The 24398-nt window shown below is 46.0% G+C and overlaps 1 protein-coding gene across 7 annotated transcripts in view; it reads left to right on the top strand.

Moving 5' to 3' along the window:
• Positions 1 to 24398, top strand: part of TCF20 (transcription factor 20) — a 102562-nt gene that overhangs the window by 71727 nt on the left and 6437 nt on the right. For 6 of the 7 annotated variants that reach the window (XM_042948004.1, XM_042948003.1, XM_042948000.1 and 3 more), the window contains exons 3-4: positions 16068 to 16161; positions 24189 to 24238. In XM_042948004.1, coding sequence (XP_042803938.1) covers positions 16068 to 16161; positions 24189 to 24238 — 144 coding nt within the window. Of the gene's footprint in view, positions 1 to 15682; positions 15752 to 16067; positions 16162 to 24188; positions 24239 to 24398 lie in introns of those variants that run through there. The other variant, XM_042948005.1, reaches the window with a different exon arrangement.

Below are 24398 nucleotides of genomic sequence, written 5' to 3'. Positions count from 1 at the left end.
CGCTTAACCGACTGCGCCACCCAGGCGCCCCATCTCCCCTCCACTTTAAAATAAACAAGAAAATGATAAAGAAAAAAAGCTTCCCAGCAGAGATTTACTTTTTTGTAATGTTTTCTATTACACGTTCTTCTTTTTTTTTTTTATGTTTATTTATTTATTTTTGAGAGAGAGCACAAGTCCCAGAGGTACAGTGAGTGAGAGGGAGACACAGAATCCGAAGCAGGCTCCAGGCTGAACTGTCAATGGAGAGCCCGACGCAGGGCTCGAACCCATGAGCTGTGAGATCATGACCTGAGCCCAAGTCAGACGCTTAACTGACTGAGCCACCCAGGTGCCCTGAGATTCATTTTTAGAAGTTTTTAAGTTCTATCTTGGGGTCACTTTGATAACGCCTAGTCTTTACCTAGTATCTTACAAGAATATTCCAATAATGGAATCATCACTCTGAAGCAATAGAGATTGTGAATTTAATTCAAAATAGTGTAATGTGTTCCGGAAAGGGTTTCTAGCTTTATCTTCAGTTACCCCAGAACATGTCATTTGAAATTAAACCCATTCCTGGTTATTCCAGTCAAGATTTTGTTCTAGGTCCAAAACATTCTACTCTGTAAACGGAATGTTTTGAAGTTAAGTCGCTTGTAGAGCTGGGGCTCTGAGAGTCCTCTGCTCATCAGAATATTCCTGTGCTGATGCCCGAAGGGCACCCCTTCCACTTCGCGCACCAAGCGAAGGCACCGCCACGCACCGGGGCTCCCAAGACACGACTCACAGACTCCTGGCTGTAGCTTGTCACCAAGTCCTACCGGTTTATCTTCAGTGTCTCTGAGTGCAGCCTCTTGTATGCATTTCCTCACCCTCCCACACAAACTTCCATGATACCCCTAACCTGGCAGTGACGTTGGCCCCACGTTCCTGCTCATCTGGCTCCACCCCTTCAGAATCCTGTTCCACCACATGCACCTCCCACACCCTGACTGCTTGTTCCTGTTTGTTCCCCCTGTGGTGGACGCCTTCCCTGCCTTCTTTGCCCCAGTAGCTCCTGCTCCTCCTTCGCAGCTAGACTGCTCAGGCAGCACCCCCTCAAGGGTGCTTTCCCGACCTTAACCGGGTGGGCATCCTGCCTCTAAGCTGGAGAGTCCCGTTTACATCGTAACACATCCCAGTTCTTCTAGAAGTTTCCTGAGGGCAGACACTCCCTGACTTTGGGTCCTCAGTTTGGGGGCCTCTTTGCCTTGCCCACAGGCATGTAATAAAAATGTGTTGAATGAATAATAAAAAAGGAAGGATTTTTACATTTCTGAAGTTGACACCATTTAAGCAAACTTAAGTATCAAAGCGAAGTCCCCTGAGGATCCAAGGCCCCTTGACCACACCTGTGAGGTACCTTCCAGGGAAGGTAAGGAGTTAGCAGCCCCTAGGGACCAAGGGATCCAGTTCTACTCGCTTTCCTCCAACCCGTGTTCCCAGTTCCTGGACTTCGCAGTTTTGTGCCGTTGACTCAGAATGGACACGGTAATGAGGCAAATTAAAAGTCCCAAGAAGAGCTCATCAGGAAGTCAAAATCCTTTCATCATATTCAGTAGAATAACTTGCATTCCGTGATTCTGTAAAGAAGCACCAGCCTGACTTTCACCTGTCAGCCAATACTTCCCTTCCCGTCTGACGGAGGGAAACAGGTGTACCTTGCTTCGGCACACTGCCATGTGAAAATCTAGATTTATAAAACAGCAACGACCAAAAAGGTGTATGTGATAGAGTCTTCTAGAGAAAAGACACCCTTCCTTGCCCAGCTGCATCTTACACCTAATCTTTTCTTATTTGTTTGCTGAATGGTAAAATCAACATATCTGTTGTATAAAGGCATGTGTACTCTAAATATATTGTTCGTGTGCTCAAGGTTGTAGCTAAATCCTGGCTTCCTCTGTTTGGCAGATGAAGTGCAGAAAGACAAGGAAGGACACTGTTAATGAAGAGAAAAGAGTCCTTTAATCCCAAGCCCTCTGGCCTCATTCAAAGCAGCATAACTTTACTATAAATCCATCTGTGACTACAAAGACAGTAGGAAGGGGATTCAGGGAACAGACTGTCCTCGTGGATCAGGGATGTAACTGGGAGACTGCTAGAACAGCTGCATGTTGACTTTGACCTTGATCATGCTGTCTTGTGTTTTGCTCCACCTCCAGGACCACCCACCCCTCAACCCCTACTCGGCCACAGAGACCCTTATTACTGTAGGTTTATCATGTCGTTTGAGAAGCTTTCCCAAAGAAACTAATAATTTCAGGGCCAGCAGCAGAACCACTTTTTGACTGGGACATGGGAGGGGAGTGGGGAGGGGGGGTCTAAAAGTATCATTTCAACTTCTAGATTATTTTTATACCTGAAAGATAATGATCAGATTCAGGAAGATTGTGCGTGTGTATGTTTTTTCTCTTGGTTTTGGTGGGAAGCAGATGACTCTCCCAGGGGACAGAGATGAGCCGTTAGGCTCTAGAAGTGTTGGGAGGAGCATTCCCACCTGCGGGCCCTCAGCCCCTTGTGGCAGGGACACCCAGAAGCAGCAGGAGAAATTATTCCAGATCATTCCACCGCGAGTGAGTGGGGCTGCATAACGAGGGTGGGGGTGGGCTGGGAGAACTGTGGCTAGGAGCGTGCGGCTCGTGACACCGGCACAGGCAGCCTGGGCCTGCTGTCCACGTAACAGGAAGGTGTAAGTATCTGCAGATGCAGGGGACCAGCCTGCGGGGCACTTTTCCTCCGTCTGGTCGTGCTCAGTGTGTCTGCTTTGGCTACGTTAAGATGCTCTTGATCTCCCGCAAGTGTTTAATTTGTACTTGATTGTGTGTAGTTTTATTCCTCCTTGTTTACTTAGTACCTTCCATCGCGAAAGTGCTGCACAAAACACCACAACTAATTGCCATTATTTATAGAGAAAAGCTGACCATACGCACCCCCCGAAGCGGCAGTATGACTGTGTGGCGGGTGTTCAGGACCACCCAGGGTCGGCTTGTTTCAGGCAGGATTCGCAAGGGAAGTGTTTCAAAAAATAACTGTTTGACTTAGTTTGTCTTAATAGACTCTACTTGGTCTGTGGTGGGTCTAATTTTGACATCAGTAACCGTCAAAAATATGACGCGGTATAGATGAAGGTGTGTTTTCCATGTTGTTATAAGTCCTAGTAATTACATAACTCTAACTTGTAAGACATTTCACAGTTACTTCACATAAGAACCTTACGAGGAAGTTAAAGCAAATATTGTTATCCCCATCTTACAGACGGTAACATTGGCGTGCTGACTTTGGCTTTGGTACAAGAGCTGACACCCTCAGGTTCTTTTTCCACCGGCCCTTGCGCGGCTCCACACCTGGATGATAGTGACATTGGGCTGTCCGCATGTTTTCTGAAGAGCTGGTCAAACCTGACACTTTGTTTTCAGGTACACACACCCTTTAGCCAGTGAGTGCTGCTAATGTGACCGACTGGCATTTACGGTGGTGTCATCCCAATTTACTGAGAGGTGTATTTAATGGATTCGGTTACTAAAATTGATGCATTTGCTAGAAGAGCTGTGGGACACAAGCACACCTTTCAAGCCCGTGTGCTGCGTGTCTTGTAGAGCTGGGAAAGACCTGGGCGTCTCCCTGGCCCTCCAGGGTTGGCTTTGAGGCCTTGGTGGCGCTCTGGGCCATGGTGTGGGTTCCAGAGGCTGTCGCCAAGCCCGTCTCTGGAGTCTGAGCGTGGCAAGCAGCAGGAAAATGCTCTAGCTGGTCTCGTGAGCTTTCGTGAGGGAACATAAGGAGATTATCTGGCTCCGAGGAAGCAAGGACCCAAAACATATAAGGTTTTATATGGATTGCTTTGGCCGACACCTTGAAGTGCTCTTGAAAGAAAATTGATAGGATGCAGAGTTGCGTCAAAGAAAGATGCTTTGAGGGCCCTAAAGGGCAGCTCCTTGTGTATCGGCCCTGTCGCTGCCACGTAGCTCGAGTAGATTACTCCGGCAGCAGAGGCTTGTGTCCTAGATCTCGAAGGCATAATTAAAAGCGGGGGGAAAAGCCCCTGCCGGCAGCCAAGAAGGAGCACACACCTTGCTCCACGCTCTCCAAGCGCTACCAGCATCAGCTGTTTAACTCCTCTTGAAGAGTAGCCTCGTTCATTTTTCTCAAGCTCTGGAATTCGTCAGACCTCGCGCTCACTGCGCCGGCTCATATTCACGGTTCCCGCGGCGTGCTGTCCTGGGGACACAAGAGAGAGTCTCACGGTTGAGGGGAGGTGGACAAAGGGGAGTGGGTAAATGACGTGAGCACGCACAACAGCGCGTGCACATAAAAGCCATCTCGGGCCCAGTAGAGGCGGCACGTGTGATCTTCAAACCTTGAACGGGACCGGTTATCACCAGCACTAATAATGCTCTGACCCAAATGCTTCAGTGCTCTGAGGGTGCTTCGAGATGCTCATTAAACAGAGCGAGTATTCAGGTCGCCGTTACATCTCCCAGGAAAGAGGCTTCCTGTGAATGAAGAGGCACGCAAAACTTTTCCTCAGAGCCCCTGGCAGATACGGATTAAACCGCTCTTAAGCGATTCAGTTCCTGCAGTTTGCCACCTCCGGTCAGTGAGCCCTGCCTCTGGGACAGCGAGAAGGGCTGCTGAAAGGGTCGGGGTGGGTGTTTGGCCACTTTCTGTTGTTTAAGTGTGCCCCAAAACTAAGGATACGTTTTACAATCCATTTGCCAAGATAACAACATCAGAAATGACAAGAGTTGCTTAAAAATAACCTTTATTCCCTTCAATAACAAACATATTTTCTAAATGTTTATTTATTGTTGCGAGACAGAGACAGTGCATGAGCAGGGGAGGAACAGAGACGGAGGGAGACACAGATCCCAAAGCAGGCTCCAGGCTCCGAGCTGTCAGCACAAGAGCCCGACACGGGGCTCAAACTCACAAACCGTGAGGTCATGACACAAGCCGAAGTCGGACCCTCAACCGACTGAGCCACCCAGGCGCCCCATTCTCTTCAATAATAAATGAAAATTTTGCTGTTGGAAAGATTGGGCTGTTGTTTGTTTGAAAACCTACCTTGAGGGGCACCTGGGTGGCTCAGTTGGTTAAGTGTTTGACTTTGGCTCGGGTCAGGATCTCATGGTTTGTGGATTCGAGCCCCTCGTTGGGCTCTGTGCTGACAGCTCAGAGCCTGGAGCCTGCTTCAGATTCTGTGTCTCACTGTCTCTCAAAGATAAATGAACACTGAAAGGAAAAAAACATACCTTGACTTGGGGTGCCTGGGTGGCTCTCGGTTGAGTCTCTGACTCTTGATTTCAGCTTAGGTCATGATCTCACAATTCATGGGATCGAGCCCCAGGTCAGGCTCTGTACTGACAACACGGAGCCTGCTTAGGATTCTCTCTCTGTCTCTCTGTCTCTCTGTCTCTCTCTCAAAACAAATAAACATTAAAAAAAAAAAAAAAAAAAGCATTCCTTGGTTTAGAAATGATGATTGAAGCCCCACTGTGTATCTCACTTGTGTGGAGAGCAGTATTGTGTGGCCTCAACCTCCCCTAGGAATGAATATCCCCAAATTTGTGACAACAGTATAGTCCAAAACAAAGGACATTTAGCTGTGCAGTGACTTTATTGTATTATTTGCATTGTAGGAGAATGATAGTGTAAACAGCTTCTTTAAGTAAAAGGCAAATAAAAATCCAATTGGAAATGGTATTAGCCTGGGTATTGATTTGGGGTATGGGATGGAAACTGAAGACACTGTAGAGAGAGGTCTTTCTGTTCTGTGTTTGGCACCTGGCATGCAGAAAGTACTTTTCAAAGGTTGGAGAGTTGAGTGGATGAAGGGGACTGGAAGGCCATGTGGTATAAAGAGTGTCGAGCTTGGGGTTCAGAAGAAAAAGGGCTGCAATTTGAAGTGCTGGTACTTCTGGCCACTTTGCCTGTTTCTTAAACCAGAAACAAGGGCACTGATGACAGAGCCAGCGTCCCTTCCAGGTCCAGTGTCACTGATGACGCCAGAATTTGTCTAATAAAGAGCGAGGAAAGTTGTGGGTGTTGCCATGAGGGAGAAATCGGTTACATTGAAGAACGTAAAAGGAAAATGAAGACTCACTTCCTTCTTGTGAGATTTTCACAGGAAATCCCCACGTCCTAGTCTCCTATCCCTGCTGTAGCACATTACTGTAAACTTGGGGGCTGGAAGCACAGACTTGTCATCTTACAGTTCTGTAGGTCTCAGGGCCCGCACAGATCTCACGAGGCTCACACTCGGTGACACTAGGTGCCGGCAGGGCTCTGTTCTTCCTCGAGGCTCTAAGGAAGCATTTGTTTGCATGTCTCACCCGGCTTCTAAGGCCGCCCCCCCCCCCACCCCCGTTCTTGGCTCATGGCCCCTTCTTCCATCTTTGAAACCAGCAGCGTTGGCATCTCCCGAAAACCCTCAACTCTCACTACCTCTGGGAGGGCTCCTTTGCTTGAGTGGGCCCATGACTAGATTGGGGCCACCTGGAGACTCCAGCATGCTCTTGCCCATCCCAGCGTCCTTGACCGAGTCACATCTACAAAGTCCCTTTGCCATGTGAGGTGGCAGGTTCTGGGAATGAGGTTGGACATCTTTGACATTTTGGGGCGTAGTTCTGCCTATCACCCCCCCCCCCAAATTATCTACATTGGTATTGGTCAGTAGGGGACAGAAGTATAGTGAGGGAAGCACTAAATGGCTCCCAGGACACCTGAAATCCTAGCTCAGCCAGTTCTTGCACGTCTCTGGGTCTTTGTTTTCCTCAGCTAAAAAGTTGGAGAGTTGAAATTGGACCAAGGGTTCTCACATTGTACTGCGCGTCAGAACTGCGTGGACACTTGTCACGGCACAGACTGAGATGGGCCTTGAGAATTTACATTTCTTTTTCCTTTTCCTTCTCTGGAACTCTTCATCTTGCAAAACTGAAACTCTGTGCCCATTAAACACTAACTCCCATTCTCTCCTCCCTATCCCCAGATCATGGCAGCTACCATTATGCTTTCTGTGTCTATGATCTTAACTGTTCTGGCTGTCTCACGTAAGTAGAGTCATACAGTATGTGTCTTTTTCTGACGGGTGCAATTCACTGAGGATGGTGTCCTCAGGGTTTCTCTGTTGTAACAGGGCATCAGAATTCCTTCCTTTTTAAGGCGGGATGATACTCTGTTGTGTGTATACACCACATTTTACCTATCCACTCATCTGTCAGTGGACACTTGAGTCGCTTCCACATCTTAGCTATTGTGAGTAGAGCCACTGTGAACACGGGTGTACAAATATCTTTGAGACCCTGCTTTCATTTCTGAGTCTGTATGCCCAAAAGTGGAATTGTAGGATCATACAGTAATTCTACTTGTATTTTTTATTTTTTTAAGTTTACTTCGAGAGAGAGCACGCGCACACGAGTACAGGCCAGGGAGGGGCAGAGAGAAGGAGAGACAGAATCCCATGCAGGTTCCACATCACCAGCACAGAGCCCAATGAGGGACTCAAACTCACAAATTGTGAGATCATGGCCTGAGCCAAGATCTAGAGTCAGACGCTTAACCAGATGCACCACCCAGGTGCCCCGATAATTCTATTTTGAGTGTTTTGAGGAACTGCCATACTGTTTTCCGCAGTAGCTATTCCTTTTGCGTTCACACCAGCAGTGCCCAAGGGTTCTACTTTTCTCCACATCCTTCCTGTCCTTGCCACACTTGTTGGTTTTGGGGTTTTGTTTTGTATGGTTTTCATTTGAGAGAGAGGCAGAGGGGGAGAGAGAGAGGGAGAGAGAATGAGAGAATCCTAAGCAGGCTCTGTGTACTGCACAGAGCCCTACATGGTGCTCAATCCCATGACCCTGGGGTCGTGACCTGAGTTGATTGAAATCAAGAGATGATCAACCAACTGAGCCACCCAGGTGCCCTTGGGTTGGTTTCTTTTTTTTTTTATAGTAGTTATTCTGATGGGTATGAGGTGACATCTTACTATTTGCATTTTCCTATTGATGAGTGATGTTGAACATCTTTTCATGTGCTCATTGGCCATTTGTATGTTGCCTTGAGAACTGTCTGTTCAGGGCCTCTGCCCATTTTTGAAATAGGTGGTTTTGTTGCCATTGAGTTTTAGGCATTCTCTGTATATTCTGAATTTTAATGCTTTATTCAGTATATGATTTGCAAATATTTTCTCCCATTGTGTAAATCACCATTCTTACTCTGGTGATGGTGTCTTTTAATGCACAAATTTTTTTTTAATTTTCATGAAGTCCAATTTGTCTTTTTTCTTTTGTTATATGGGCCTTGGGTGTCATAAACCACAGATCACTGCCAAACCCGATGTCATGAAGCATTTGCCCTATGTTTTCTTCTAAGAGTTCTATTGTTTTGGTTTTACATTTAAGTTCTTAACCCATTTTAAGTTAAGATTTTAATATAGTGTTAGGTAAGGGTCCAACTTCATTCTGCTGCATGTGGATATCTAGTTTTCCTGGCACCATTTGTTGAAAAGACTGTCCTTTTTTCCTCGCTGGATGGTATTGGCACCCTTGTCAAAAATCATTTGACTCTATATGCCAGAGTTTACTTCAGGGCTTTCTGCTCTGTTGTCTTGGTCTATATCCCTGTCTTTATGCCTGGACCACACTGTTGATTACTGTAGCTTTGTAGTAAGTTTTGAAATCAGGAAGTAGGAGTCTTCCAGTTATCTTCTTGTCCAAGATTATTTTAGCAATTTGTGGTCCCTTGAGAGTCCAAATGAATTTCAGGATAGGTATTTCTTTAAAAAAAAAAAAAAATGGGATTTTTTTTGAATATGCAGATCACGTTGGGTAGTATTGACGCTTTAATTAAATATGAAGTCTTCTAATCCATGAAAATGGATGGATTTCCATTTATTCATCTCTTCTTTAATTTCTTTTAACAATGTTTTATAATTTTCATTGTACAAGTCTTTCACTTCTTTAGTTAATTCCTAAATATTCTGTTGATGCTATTGGAAATCAAAAGTGTGTGTAATTTTTTTCAGGTTATTCAGTTTGTGTATAGAAATGCAACTGATATTTTGTGTATTGATTTTGTATCTTTCTACATTGCTGAATTCATTTATTCTAGCAGGTTTTTTGTGGACTCTAGTGTTTGTTTTCTACATATTAGGTCATAACATCTACCAACAGATAATTTTACTTCTCCTTTCCAGTTTGGACACCTCTTATTTCTTTTTCTTTCCTAATTGCTCTGGCTAGAACCTCCAGTACTGTGTTGAATAGAAGTGGTGAAAGCCAGCATCCTCTCTTTGTTCCTCATCTTAGAGGAAATGCTTTCATCTTTTTACCTTTAGATATGATATTCCCTGTGGGTTTTTCATATATGTCTTTTGTTTATATTGAGGTAATTTCCTTCTATTCCTATTCTGTTGAGTGTTTTTATCATAAAAGTGTGTTGAATTTTGTCAGATGCTTTTTCTGCATCAATTGAGTTGATCTGTGGTTATTTCCTTCATACTGTTGTGATGTATTACAACAAACAGTTTTCTTATGTTGAACCAGCCTTGCATTCCAGGACTAAGTCCCACTTGGTCATGCATATAATCCTTTTAATATGCTGCTAAATTCTGTTTGCTAGTATTTAGATTGAGGATTCTTATATCATATTCATAAAGGATATTTGTTGTTTTTTGTGTTGTTATTGTTTATATATATAATGTCTTTGTCTGACTTTGGTATCAGGTAATGCTGGCCTTGGAATAATTCTGAAAATGTTCCCTCCTCTAGTTTGGGGGGAAAGTTTCACAAGAATTGGTATTAGTTCAAATAGTTCAGTGTTGAAATAGTTCAAAGGTTTGGTGGAATTCACCAGTGAAGCCATCAGGTCCAGGGCTTTTCTTTTGGGGGGAGATTTTTTACTACTGATTCAATCTCCTTACTAGTTACGTGTGTATGCAGGTATTTTATTTGTGATTTAATCTTGGTAGGTTTTGTGTTTCTGCAAATTGGTCCATTTCTTCTAGGTTATTCAATTTATTGGCATACAGTTGCTTATAGTACTGTTTTATAATCCTTTTCATTTCTGTAGAATCAATAGTATTGCCCCCATTTTCATTTCTGATTCTAGTAATTTGAGTCTCCTATCTCTTTCTTAGTCCATTTAACTAAAGGTTTGTTGATTTTGTTGAGTGTTGCAAAGAACCAACTTTTGGATTCACTGATTTTTCTCTGCTGTTGATCTCTGTTTCATTTATCTCCATTCTAATCCTTTTTATTTCCTTCCTTCTGCTAGTTTTGGGTTTAGTTTGTTCTTCTTTCTGTAGTTCCTTAAGTTATAAAGGTAGATAGTTGCTTTGAGATCTTATTTTTAATGTAAGTGTTTATAGCTATAAATTTCCCCCTTAGCACCACTTCTGCTGAATCCCAAAAGTTTTAATATGTTGTGGTTTTATTTTTATTCGTCTCTAAATATTTTTTATTTCCCTTGTGATTTCTTTTTTGATCCGCTTTTTGTTTAAAAGTATGTTAATTTCCACAGTTTTTTAAATTTCCCAGTTTTCCTTTGGTTACTCATTTCGAACTTCTTTGTGCTCAGAGAAGATACTTTGTATGATATCTTTTTAAATTTGTTGAGACTTACCTTGTGGCCTGACATGTGGTCTGTCCTGGAAGGTGTCCTGTGTGCACTGAAAGAATGTGTGTTTGGTTGTTGGGTAGTATGTTCTGTGTATGTCTGTTAGACTGGTTGCTTTATAAGGTTAAGTCCTCTATTTTCTTTCTTCTGTCTGGTTTTTCTATCCATCAAGTCTGTTTTGTCTGATAATAGGATACCACTCCACTCATTTGGTTACTACTTGCATGGAGTATCTCCATCCTTTTACTTTGTCAATTTTGTCTTTGTATCTAAAGTAAGACTCTTATGCATAGCATATAGTTGAATCATAAGTTTATATCCATTCTGCCGGTCTCTGTTTTTTGATTGGAAAGTTTAATCCATTTACATTTAAAGTAATTATGATAATGAGCCCCTTCTGTCATTTTGCTATTTTGTTTCTAGATGTCTTACGGTTTTTGTGTCCCTCATTTCCTGCATTACTGTCTTTTTCTGTGTTGTTGATGTTTTTTAATGGTGGAAAATTTAAATTCCTTTGTCATTTCCTTTCCTATATATTTAATAGCTATTTTTTTGCCAGTTTAATTTCCATAACATGCAAAAACTCTGCCCTTCTGCAGCTCCAGTCCTTTCTGTTGTTGATGTCCCCCAGTTACATCTTTATACATTGTGTGCCCCAAAACATAAACTAATAAGTTTTTAAATGTACTGTTCTCTTAAATTATGTAGAAAACAAGATTTGCAGTCACAAACCAAAGTTAACAGTAGTACTAGCTTTTACACTAATTGGTTTTTTTTTCTTTAGCTGTATTAGTCTCTTAAATCATGTAGAAAAACAAAAAATGCAGTTACAAGCCATTGCTCCTATAGCACCTGTATTTATAATTGCCAGTGTGTTTACCTTTATTAAGCTTTTTATTCCTCTGTACAGCTTCACCCTGCAGGGCTCCCTGGAGTATATCTTGCAGAGCAGGTCTAGCGGCCATCAGCTCCCTCAGTTTTTGTTTATTTGGCAGTGTCTTAATTTCTCTTACATTCTTGAAGGACAGCATTGCCAGATATAGGATTCTTGGTTGATAGTTTTTTTTTTTTTTCTTTAGATTTTTGAATGTATCAGCCCACTGTTTGCAGTCTCCAAAGTTTCTGATAAGGAATCTGCAAGTAGTCCTACAGAGAGGATTGCTTGTGATGGTTTACTTCTCCCAAGAGTCTCTCTTTGGCTTTTGAAAGTTTGATTGTAATGTGTCTCACTGTAGGTCTCTGAGTTCGTCTTTCTTGGAGTTCATTGAGCTTCTTGGATGTTTATATTTATGTCTTTCATCAGAGTTAGGAAGTGTTCAGCCATTCCAAAATTGTCTCTGCCCCTTCCACTCTCTTCTCTTTCAGGGACTCCCTCACTGCCTATGTTGGTCTACTTAATGGTTTCCCTTAGGCTCTGTTCACTTTTCTTCAGTCTTTTTTTTTTTCTTTTTTTTTTCCCTCCTGTTTCTCAGACTCCATCATTTCCATCGTCCTATCTTCAAGTTCACTGATTCTTTCTCCTGCCTGCTCCAGTCTGCATTTGAATCCCTCTAGTGAATTTTTAAATTCCAGTTACACTTTTCAGCTTTAAGAATTTCTTTTGGTATCTTTTTAGGTTTTCTTTACTTCTTTACTGCTATTTTTATTTGTTCACACATTGTGTTCTTAACTTTCTCTTTCTTTGAGCATTTTTAAGACAGTTCTTTTAAAGTCGTTGGTGTACTTGCCGTTAGGTCTTTTTCAGGGAAGGTCTCTGTTGTTTAATTTATTTCCTTCAAATAGACTGTACTTTCCTGTCTCTATGTATGTCTTGTGATTTCTTTGTTGAACACTGGAAATTTGAATTTAATAATGTGATCACTCTGAAAATCGTATTTCCCCCTTCCCCAAACTTTGCTTTTTGGGAGGTTGTTAATTGTTTTGGTTTTGTTTGTTTGTTTGTTTGTTTTCAATTGTTGTATGTTGTTTCTGTGTCTGGGATCAGCTTGAGGTGTCACTCAAGCCTTCTCAGGTCTTTTACTAAGCCTTTCCGTGGGAACACATGGGTCGCTTTCTAATTGCACCCAAGTATATAGCTGTCCTTTTAACATCCTACTCTTTAATGTCTAGCTCCCAGAAGGGAAAAAAGCAAACAATGGTGAGGAGAGGATGCCAGCCTTTTAAATCTCCTAGAAGTCCCTTCGGCCTGAGGGGGAGGGGCTTACAACAGTCAGGGGGAGGTACAGCGTCGTTGGCCACCTCCATCTGTACCTCTGTGATCTGGAGCAGTAATGAGTCAGAACAGAGATTCCCCCCAATTCACTGATACTTGGAGGATGGGGTTCTTTTTGCCCCCCCTGGCTCCCCCAGGCTGTGTGCAAGCGGCTCCAGGATCGTGTGCACAGCTGCCTGGAGCTTGGCTGTGAACGGGAGATGGATGCCGCTGCGCCAGGAGCTGGAACTGACCACAATTAGCTGCAGTTTACCACCCAAGTCTTCCCCTGAAAGTTGCACGCCTACAACAGACACCAGAGTTCCAAAATAGTTCTATCAAACAGATTTGGCCAGTTCAGTTGTCGACCAGGTAGGGAGACAGATTCCTGGTCCTGCCTACACCAGCGTCTTCCCAGAATCCCAAAATTTTCATTTGTGACAAGTTCCAAGGTGATGCTTGGATGCTGCTGGTCCAAGGACTACACTTTGAGAACCGCTGAAATACATACATACACACATACATACATACAAAACAAACTCTTTAATGCCCTTTCTTCAAGACCCACGTGTACCATAACGGAATCTTTCTCCTCTGGATGCAATATAGTAAATTAATTATGCTTTTTAACTGAAAGAAACAAGCATCATCATTGATGAGTGGTGAGTTTGCTTTCTTTATGCAAAAGATAGTACCTGTGGTCTGTGGGCTGGTTCAGGGCAGGGAGCATTGAGGAGCCCTGCAGGGGACAGAGTCCTGTGCTGAGGTAGAAAGGAAATGGACCTTGTTCACATCCAAGCTTGATTGCTTCCCTTTCCTGTCTGTGAACTTGGGTGATGACAAATCCTGCTCTCCAGGTTGCTTTTCATAGGGGGTCTGTGTAGAATGTCTGGGTTTTTTTTTTTTTATTAAAAGGTTTTTAATGTTTATTTATTTTTGAGAGAAAGAGAGAGCGCAAACAGGGGAGGAGCAGAGAGAGAGGGAGGCACAGGATCAGAAGCAGGCTCCAGGCTCTGAGCTGTCAACACAGAGCCCAACACGGGGCTCGAACTCACGAACCGCGAGATCATGACCTGAGCCAAACTCCGACGCTTAACCAACTGAGCTACCCAAGTGCCCCAAAAGTGATTTTTTTTAAGTTTCCTCCCCCTTAACAGTCTGGAGATGGGTTGGTCCCTGACCTAGTTAATGTAATCCTTAGCAGGGTCTCAGAGGTCCAGGTTCCCTCCACCCTGTCACTTTGCTGTCCTCAGCAGCTTGGGCTTTATCTTCACAGCTGTCCCCTCATGGTGATATGAAGGTTGCAGCAGATCTTACCATCCTATCCTCACAGGGGCCGAGTGAGCAGACAGCCTGTTCCTGCCTCTTGTCCCTTTTTAAGAGGGGTGAAACTTCCTTAGAAGTTCCTTAAACTACAGACTTTCCTTCCAGAAATGCTTGCTGCACCCACCTGTAAATGACCACCACTGATTGAGATTCACTCTCCAGGGTAGGGAGGGCCTGGGGCACAAGCGCTCTGGATACCTGACTGGTGGGGGCTCCTGGAGTCAGAGGTGAGGCAGCAGGAATTGCCGCGGGCAGGGCCCCTGACCAGTCAGCCATGTTCCCTTTGTCCTGAAGGTGCTCTGTGGCACTGACAAAGGTAGGTACGGTCCCGGGCCACTCAGAACGCTGCCAGCTGCCCTTGGTTTATTCCAGGCCGAGTAATCTTTTGTGCCTTGGCACAGGGCAAACATTTACTCAGCACCGGCACTCAGAAAGACGTTGGTCTTCTGAGAGGAAGGCAGAGCCCCCGAAAGACCTGTCTTACCACCCTATTCCAGCCGAGTTTGTCTTTGGAGGATGCCAGGGGTGGTCAGCCCGGATCTGCTCTGACCCAGAGCCAGTACACTCTCTCTGGTGCCTCAGGCACCTCATCTGGAGGGAGAGTGGAGGTGACGGGGCTGACTGAGCGGGTGTGCGTCAGTGGCACGCAGGGACACCCGTTGCATAGGGGGCACTCGGGCTCTGCGGTCGCTGGCGCTAGTGTGGTTGTAGCGTCAGCACCAGGGAAGCTTGATCCGGCTCCCTGGTCCCGGGCCTGCTACTCTGTGCTGGGGTGTCCCGGGCGTCCCGCCCATTCCACGGCACCATCCAGGCGAGCTTCCTCCCACTGGCGAGGCGGTCCTAGCTGCTGCAGATCTGGGGACCACACTGTCCCCTGGGAGGCTGCCACTTGGGTCGTGCCTTTGCACGAGACGAGAGGGAGAAGGGGGTGCCGTTGAGGCACTTTGTCTCAGGGAGCACGAGGGCATGTGTGGGGAGCCATTCCTCTCCACAAGTATGACTGCTGAGGGAGAACTTTTTCATGGTACTTTTCCTAGAATCAGGAACAAGTGTCTGGGCCTTGCAGGTAGCCTTATCGCGGTGTGCCTCAGCCACCTGAAGAGGCTGCATCTTTCTCGGTAGGGCCAAGTTGGTTGAATTTTACAAATAACGATGACTTTTGATAGGTCACATTTCCTATGCGGACAGGATTGGGAGCTCACAGCCGCCGCATCACAGGATGATAGAGATGTGCCCGCTTTAAGGAAACCTGCCCATGTAAGGGGGAGCATCTCAATTACAGAATAGTGTCTCACTTAGCCAGAAATTTGTGGCAGGTTTCCTAGTGCATTTAAAATAGGATTTGTGTATAAAAATACCATTTGCACACAGGAGCCCATCTTTTTTGAAAAGGGAAATATACTTGTATTGGGCATTTGGGATAAAGTAGAATAAAAATAAAATCTTACAAATACAAGAACTAGAAACCAAATTCCACTTTTAATTCTAAAAGGTTTATATATAACTCTACTATCTTACCCTCTCCTCCTACCCCAGACTTTCACAGCAGAAATAAACAGGCAAGAGCTGGCATTTTAGGATGCGGCAGGAACGAGGAAAGGACAGGCAAGCATGTGTGCGGGTGGGTGGGCAGGAGGAGCACCATAGGCGAGTCTGGGGACCCTGCCCCACCGCGGTGTTCTGTTTGATCTGTTTGTGGACATTTGTGAGGCCTGGCCTAAAACATTGCTGCTGGATCCTTTCCACCGTGTGGTCAGTGGGTGGCGGGTTAGCTATTGACCAGCCCACCCCCCCCCCCCCCACCACCACCACAGACCTGTAACCACAGAGACGTACTGAGGTATGACAGATGGGGTTTAAGGAAGGCCTGGAGGAGAGGGTGACTCTGGAATGCTGATGTGGTGCACTTCTTTCCTTCCAGAAATGTTCCCACTGCCAGGAGGCAGGTGCCACCTTGGGCTGCTACAACAAAGGCTGCTCCTTCCGATACCATTACCCGTGTGCCATTGACGCAGGTAAGACGGGACTACGTACCCTTATCCAGAGCATCTGAAGGGCGGGATGTACATTTTGGTTCCTTCCCTGCCTTCTTTCCTCTCTTTATAGTTCTTTTTGTCACTTCTGACCCTGTTCTGTTTGTCAACTCTAAAGGAATGCAGAGAGGATAATAAAAAGGCGTGAAATGGGGTCATAATAACAGTTTTATTCATATAATTCACATGATTCACTATTTAAGTGTACAATTCAGTGGTTTTTAGTAGATCCACAAAATTGTGCAGCCATCACCACAATCAGTTTTCGAACATTTTCATCACCTCGTAAATTCCTACCCATTAGCGGTCACTCGCCCTCCACCCACTCCAGCCCCTGGCAACCACTGATCTACTTCTTGTCTTGATGGATGTGCCTGTTCTGGGGCATTTTGTAGAAGTGGAATCATACCGTACATACTCTTTATGACTGGCTTCTGTCCCTTAGCATAATGTTTTTCAGGTTTATCCATGTTGTGACGTGTGTCACTACTTCATTTTTATTGCCAAACCATATTTTAAGGACACCATATTTTAGGCCATATTTTATTTATCATTTAACAGTCGATGCACGTTTAGGTGGTTGTTCACTTTTTTTTTTTTAAATGTTTATTTTTAAGGAAGGAAGAGATGGAGCGTGAGCGGGGGAGGGACAGAGAGGGAGACACAGAATCCGAAACAGGCTCCAGGCTCCGAGCTGTCAGCATAGAGCCTGATGCGGAGCTCGAATCCGTACCGTGAGATCATGACCTGAGCTCAAATCGGACGTTTAACCAACTGAGCCACCCAGGCGTCCCTGCCTTTTCTTATATCTAAGAAACTGTTGCCTAATCCAGAATCACAAAGATTCATGCCTATGTTTTCTTCTAAGAATTTAGCTCTTACACAGGTCTTTGGTCCACTTTGAGTTAATTTTTATATATGGTGTGAAGTAGGAGTCCACTTCATTCTTTCCATGTGGATTTCAGTTGTCTTAGCTCCATTTGTAGAAAAGACCGTTCTTTTCCTTGTGGAATGATCTTGGCACAACTTTGTCAAAAACCAGTTGACCATAGACGGATGGGCTTATTTCTGGACTTTCTCCAGTCCCACGCAGTCTTGATTACTGTAACTTTGTAGTAGATTTTGAAATTGGGAAGTGGGAGTCTTCTAGTTTTATTCCTTTTTTCAAGATTGTTTTGGCTATTCTGGGTCCTTTACTATTTCCTGTGAATTTTAATTAAGATCAACTGGTCTGTTTATGTACAGAGAAGCCATTGGAGCTCTAGGGATTGCACTGAATCTGCAGGTAAAGTTGGGGGGTTTTCCCATCTTAACCAGTAGTATGTCTTCCAACTCATGACCAGACGAGATAGTTTTCACAGTTTAAGTTTTACACTTGTTAAATTTATTCTTAAGTATTTTACTATTTTTGGTGTGATTGTGAGTGGAATTGTTTCCCTGCTTTAATTTTCACATTGTTCATTGTGAGCATATAGAAACACACTTGATTTTGTTATTGATCTTGTATCCTGCAACTTTGCTCAGCTCGTTGATTAGTTCTAATAGTTTTTTAATGGATTTCTACATACAAGATACGTCATCTGCAAATGGGTAGTTTTACTTCTTCCTTTCCAATCAGATGCCTTTTATTTCTTTTTCTTGCCTAATTGCCCTGGCTAGAACATCTAGCATAATGTTGGGTAGCAATGGCAAGAGCTGACATCCGTGCCTTGTTTCTGACCCATTAAATGTGATGATAGCTATGGGGTTTTCATAGATGTTCTTGATGCAGCTGAGGAAGTTACCTTCTGTTCTTAGTTTGTTTAGTGGTTTTATCATGAAAGGATACTGCAGTTTTTCCTTTTTCCATGTCTGTTGATGTGATCAGAGTAGTATTTTGCAGTGTCGTAACTGTTGAAAGAAGGGGAAACTTTCGTCCAGGAAGTTCCATCCAGTGAGTGATGCAGAAGCCTTAAACTTTTTTTTTTTTAATTTTTTTTAACGTTTATTTATTTTTGAGACAGAGAGAGACAGAACATGAACAGGGGAGGGGCACAGAGAGAGGGAGACACAGAATCTGAAATGGACTCCAGGCTCTGAGCTGTCAGCACAGAGCCTGATGCGGGGCTCGAACTCATGGATCATGAGATCATGACCTGAGCCGAAGTCGGACGCTTAACCGACTGAGCCGCGCAGGCGCCCCAGAAGCCTTAAACTTTTTTTTATGTGTATTTATTTACTTTTGAGAGAGAGAAAGAGAGTGCAAGTAGGGGAGGGGGAGAGAGAATCCCAAGCAGGTTCTGCGCTGTCAGCACAGAGCCCAGTGCGGAGCGTGATCTCACGAACTGTGAGATCATGACCTGAGCCTAAATCAGGAGTCGAATGCTTAAACCGACTGAGCCACCCAAGTGCCCCAATGACGCCTTAAATTTTGACTCAGAGCTTTAGCCTGGGAAAGTCCTCTTCTTTTAGACTCCTGTCCTTTCAGTGGACGTTTTCACCTGTAACTTGTTGAGCATGTGACTAAGGGCTTCACTTCACCGGCCCTCATAATATAGGAAAAACCATGGATTGTGAGTAACTTGTTCTGTGCAAACATTTCTAATAAATTTTAACTTGATAAGTGAGCAGTGTCTCACAATACAAGTAGTACGTGACGCCGAATGTCACATCACGACTGAGCCAATGGTTCTTGAAATTCACTTTGATATACAAGTGCTTTGGATTATAAGCATGTTTCCAGAAGGAATTATGCTCGCAAACCAAGGTTTTACTGTACTTTCATTCAGGAAGGAGGGGGAGAAAAAGGGGAAGGTCCACGAGAGGGCAGCGAGTGGCAGGATGCTTCTTATGCCTGAGTGCTTGAGGAAGGAGTGCCTCCTTCCATGGAGGCAGCCCCGCTCTCCCCAGAAGGTGAGGTTTGATTTAGAATTGGCAGGGAAGAGGGGAGGGCATGGCCGAGCAGGTGGCGGAAGCAGGTACAGCAGCGTGAGGCACACAGAGTAGAATCCGACAGACGCAGGGAGAAGTGTGTTATCTGGATGCTGCTTCCTTCCATTGTGGTTGCTGGAGCTGCAGGCCCTCTGCCTCACAAGTCCTTCTCTTATTCCTCCTCTCCCTCTCTGATTTTCCTTCCACGTTTCCATAGGAGGCATAGCTGAACACCAGAAAGATCCAGAAAGATAATGCTTATTATGCCAAAGTTCTCATGAAAGCATGCATTTGCACGTTGAAGGGCAGCTGGTGGCTGGGACGCTGCTTGGCCAGAGCGAGTAAGAAGACAGCCTTAAGATGTCAATTCAGGGATCTTGGGTTTTAGTCGGTCCTTTCCATTCTCTTTCTTCCTTTCCCCTCCATGTTTCTTTGTTGAGTCGGAGCTGTCATTCACCCTGGGTTGTGGTCCAGCATATTCCAGAGTATAGCCATTCATTCCTCTCCCTCAAGAGCCAGCCACTGCCTTTTCTCATTGTCACGATTATTGCCCCTGGCTACATTCTCTTTCTAGTTTAAGCTTCGTGGTTTTTACAACGTTTTTTTTTTTGTTTTTTTTTTTTGTTTTTTTTTTAATTTATTTATTTATTTTTGGGACAGAGAGAGACAGAGCATGAACGGGGGAGGGGCAGAGAGAGAGGGAGACACAGAATCGGAAACAGGCTCCAGGCTCCGAGCCATCAGCCCAGAGCCTGACGCGGGGCTCGAACTCACGGACCGCGAGATCGTGACCTGGCTGAAGTCGGACGCTTAACCGACTGCGCCACCCAGGCGCCCCATAAGCTTCGTGGTTTTTAAATGAAGATGTTTAAACATATTAAGTTTGTGGCAGTTTATAATTTTGTGCGGGGAATACCGTAAGATTTGGCTGTCCCAGTCAGTGGCCAGGTGAGAGGTGATCTCCTGCACTGAGGCTTTGCCCAGAAACATCCAGTGAGCCACAGGCAGATAACATCGTACACAACCCCCACCCCCGCATGAGTGCACTCCCTGTCTGCACCCTGGGGCGCCAGCCAGGTTAGGGACCAGGCTCACAGCCTGCCTCCTGGCAGTTTCTCTAGGGATTAAGCAGGATGCTCGGTGGGACTCTGCCATAATGGGAACGTTCTAGATCTGCACTCTCCAGCATAGTAGCCACAAGCCTTGTGTTACCACTAAGTGCTTAACGTGTGGCTAGTTGGGAACGAGGGACTGAATTTTTATTTTACTTCATTGTATTTAAACTTAAACTTTACATGTCCCCGTGTGGCTAGCGGCTGGAAAGCCTGGGCTTAGTTCACTGCCTCCTCCAAGCTCCGGCGGCGCGACTGGGTTGTCTGGGAAGTGGCGCTGGGCTCCTCTTCCTCTGCAAAGGAGGCTTGCTCGATCCGCCACTCTGCAGGGAAGCAGGGGCTGCTTCACCAGCTGAAGATTAGTAAGAAAATGGTATTTGTCACTCTCTGTTTGAGCCTGTCTTGTGTGGCCTTCCCAGGTGAGTTGAGAACATGACTATTTGGCAGAAATTGGTGGCCGAGTATCCGGTGAGAGGGAGGCTGCCTGGGTCAGGGGGGCGCCCAGGTGGGGCCAAGGCCCTGACGCTGTTGCCCCAGCTGCTGCTGGCTTTACCGCTGCTCCACGTGAAGATCTGGGACCAAGGAAGCAGCATCACAGGATGACCGTGTCTTGGGATTTATCAGTCTTTTTTGATGACCTGAGTCACAGTGACCCAGAAGGCCACACTGCTCTGTGGGGATAGATGCTTGTGTTTATCCCACAGGGTCTCCTGAGGAATTCTGTTCTGTATGTGATGGATCTGTGTGTCCAGGAAATGTGCGTTCATTGATTGACTTCCTTCCTAATTATATGTCCCTGGGTGGAGAGTCCCTCATTGCTACTTGTTGTAAGGAACAGTTGAACACTTTCATCTTTGCCTGGCTGTGAACCACCCAGACCTTCACAGAGCTGTCCGTGTCTAAGAGAGAACTTTTATTGCTGGGGACATCTCCATGGAAACAGAATCCTGTTCTCCTGAGGGTCTGTAGCTGCCACACCTTCCCTCCACCTGTTGTTGGTCCTGCGTTGGTGACATCATGGTTGGCTGTCCTGTGCTACTTGTTCCGTCACAGGCGCAGCCTGGGGCTCCGGGGAGGTGCAGTGAGGAGAACGTGAGCACTAGTTTCAAAAAAAATGACATATTAATGCAATGAGCCACAACAATTAAGACCAAAAGAAAAAAAGGACTGCGGTAGCACATTAATAACTACTGTGCATAAAGAATCCAGCCTGGAGGGGATTTTCCTCTTCCCCTCAGGAGGAGGCCCAGCTGGAAACTTGCTTTCTGCAGCCACCCTTGCAGCAGCGTTTAGAAGCCGCTCTTCCACTGCACTTTGATCTTGATCTTGCCGCAGAGTGGGTTCAGGGCCCTTGGCGATTATGAGCGGACTGGTGTCTGGCCCTTCCCTTCCTCTGCACCCTAGAAGCAGTGCCAAGGCCTTGCTTGCCCTGCCCTGATAGTCCCCTCCTTGGGCCCAGCAAGGCGGGTGAGACGGGCAGGTCCCCGTGTCCCGGCCTGGATTTTACCAATCTAAGTACTAACTAGCTCTGAGATGGGTTGCAGGTGAGCTGGTGACAGCTTCCGGAGCCTGGCACGTGTGAAGGACACAAGCCCTCCCCTCTCCTTTCCTCCCTCCTCGAGTTTACCATCCACACCCAGGGTGGCTATGGCTGCATGTGAGTATCTGAAGCTCCAAGGAGCTTGTTATGAGGATCTCAGTGAAGACGAGCGTAGAGAGAAATGAAAGCGGAATCCTCTTCTGGGGCATCGGTGTTTGTATCTGGAAGCCGTCTTGTGGACGAGACAACCTTGTGAGTCTTTTCCAGCGTGTGTGATGATCCGGCAAGCCATTTACTTTGACTTCAGTGTGTGGAAGTGCTGACCAGGCCCTCTGGCCAGTGCGGGATATCACCAGGGGCTTAAGGAAAACAAATCGAGAGGCTGGCTGGCTGTGTAGGGCGGGCGCCTGCTGAGAGACCTCAGGAAAGGCCTCACCGCGCCCCTTCCCCCCAGCAAGGGCTGGTTCGAGGCAGCCAAGAAGAGGCTCCCCGTGCCCTTGCGGGTGTCTAAGCTCTCTGGCCCTGGTTCTTGTGCCTGCCGGGAGCGTGATGGCGGTTCCTGGTGGCCTGTGGGTATTCCAAGCACAGATGAGAGCGTTTGTCTGCAGTCTGTCTGCGCGGGAGATGTTGCCACAGGTGGACGTGGTCCCTGGCAGATTTTGTTAGGAGCCTTGCATTTGCAGAAGTACCTGACATTAACTCTAGTTGCTTGTAGTGTGTACTTAGATTACTTTCTTTCTTTTCTGCTTTTTAACTTAGAGGGAACATGTTTCCTAGCTTCAGACATATTTTACTAATGGTCTCTCACAGCTGGTGACGCCTCGTGGCTGGGAGGCGGACGGAGCCGCCTCTGCCTCTCGGGTGGCACCGTTTCCAGCCAGCATGGTCCCCCTCCTCGTTTCTCTAAACCCCTTTGGCGTCAAGGTGGCCGAGCCCCACGTGGGCTCTGCCGTTTGTTTCCCTGTGGCCCAACCTAGAGACCGCCAGCACGCGGCGCTGCTAAAGCCCAGGTAAGGAGCAAGTGCTTCCCTTGAGCTCCAGTTGTCTGTGTCCTGCTGTTCATAAGCTCTCTGGCAGATTGGAGCAGCGGGAGCCTTGGTCACGCCATGTACTTGTGGGTTTTAAATTAACACATTTCATTTACTGCCATGCTATTTGCTTGCAGGGGGAGGGCTCGGAGGTTAGCGGACTTGCGGAGCTCCTGTGCCCTGAGGCTTGCCCCGGGAGCAGGGAGGCTGCCTGCCCACCCCTGGGTGTTCAGAGGCTCTAGGGGGAGGCAGTGATGGGACAGGCCCGGCCCAGTTATGAAAGGGTCTTTTTCTGTTTGTTTAAGATACAGAGGACCTCAGAAGTTTTCATTTGTGTGTTCCCTTGCTCATTACTATTTCATCTGAAATCTGTGGGTACACAGGCTGCGAATTTGGACCTCAGTTTAAACCCGAGTTAAATCATACATTTAACAAGGCTAAGTACCGTGGCTGCCTCCTGCCATGGTGCCCGGGAGCTCTCTGAGAATGTGCGATCAATATTTATTAACATTCTGCCATCACATCTTGCACCGGTGACCTGGCTGTCGGTCTCCGGGAGCTGTGGTGTGCAGAGCGAATTCATTAATTAGATCTCTTCGCCCCGCTCCACACGCTACCCCTGTGCCACGGAGCTCGACTCACCTGGAGGCGGATGCGTGTCCTTGCTGTCAGCGAGGATGCTGTCACCACGTTAAAAGTTGGAATGAATCATTTTCCTCCAAGGATTAGTAACCCCCTCGTGGGATTTCGTTTTCCCCTGAAGCATTTAGTGTGGATTATGTGGTTCGTGTCGGGAACTTCTCCTGTGTCTCCGTGGGTTGTACAGCAAAGGTGATAGATGGCAGGGCTTGCAACAGAGGAGAAAGGTGCCTCCGGATTTGGGGCGTTTTCACAGGGAAGCTTCAGCTTGGGCCTGTGGGAGGGGCTTAGCCTAGAATCAGGGATCTTAAAAATAAGATTTATTGGAGGTTGTTTCTCATTATTAAAATAATATGATGTAATCGTGGAAACATGTAAAAAAAAATAAAATAAAATCACCTATGTAGTCTTGCTGCCCAGAGAGAAGCACTGTTAGATTTTGGTAAATTTCCTTTCTTTTTTAAAATGCATATATAACACACTTTGTTAAAATTAGGATTGTACTTCTATATTTATGTATCCTGGCATTTCAAGCCATTTTGTGTCATGAGTGTTTCCCTGTACCACTGGCTGTTTTGAAACACTAATGCTTTAAGTGACTGATGTTCCATCATGTTGCTGTCCCGTAGTTTATTTGGGGGTGTTTCTGATGTTTTAGAAACGCCAGTGCGAGGGCCTCCTATCTCCATGTCTGACCCTGTCAGTCCTGGCTAGCGTGGCCCCACTCCCCTTGGGCTGTGCTGTCTGCCAGCTGTCTGACTGCCCCTTTCTGTCTTGCAGATTGTTTGCTACATGAGGAGAACTTCTCGGTGAGGTGCCCCAAGCACAAGGTGAGTCAGAGCTAGTGCCCCCCGGCAGGCGGGGGGGGGGGGGGGGCGGTCTGCACAAGCTACAGACAAAATTTGGAGAACCTTGTGATGGGCTACGGTCCTGGCCCTGGGAGGGCAGAGAGGCCCTGTGCTCTCTGGGGGAGGTCTCTCCCTGCAGGAG

This window comes from Panthera leo, chromosome B4, assembly GCF_018350215.1.
Source record: "Panthera leo isolate Ple1 chromosome B4, P.leo_Ple1_pat1.1, whole genome shotgun sequence".
NCBI classification, from domain to species: Eukaryota; Metazoa; Chordata; class Mammalia; order Carnivora; family Felidae; genus Panthera; species Panthera leo.
This window is presented reverse-complemented; position numbering and strand designations above follow the sequence as displayed.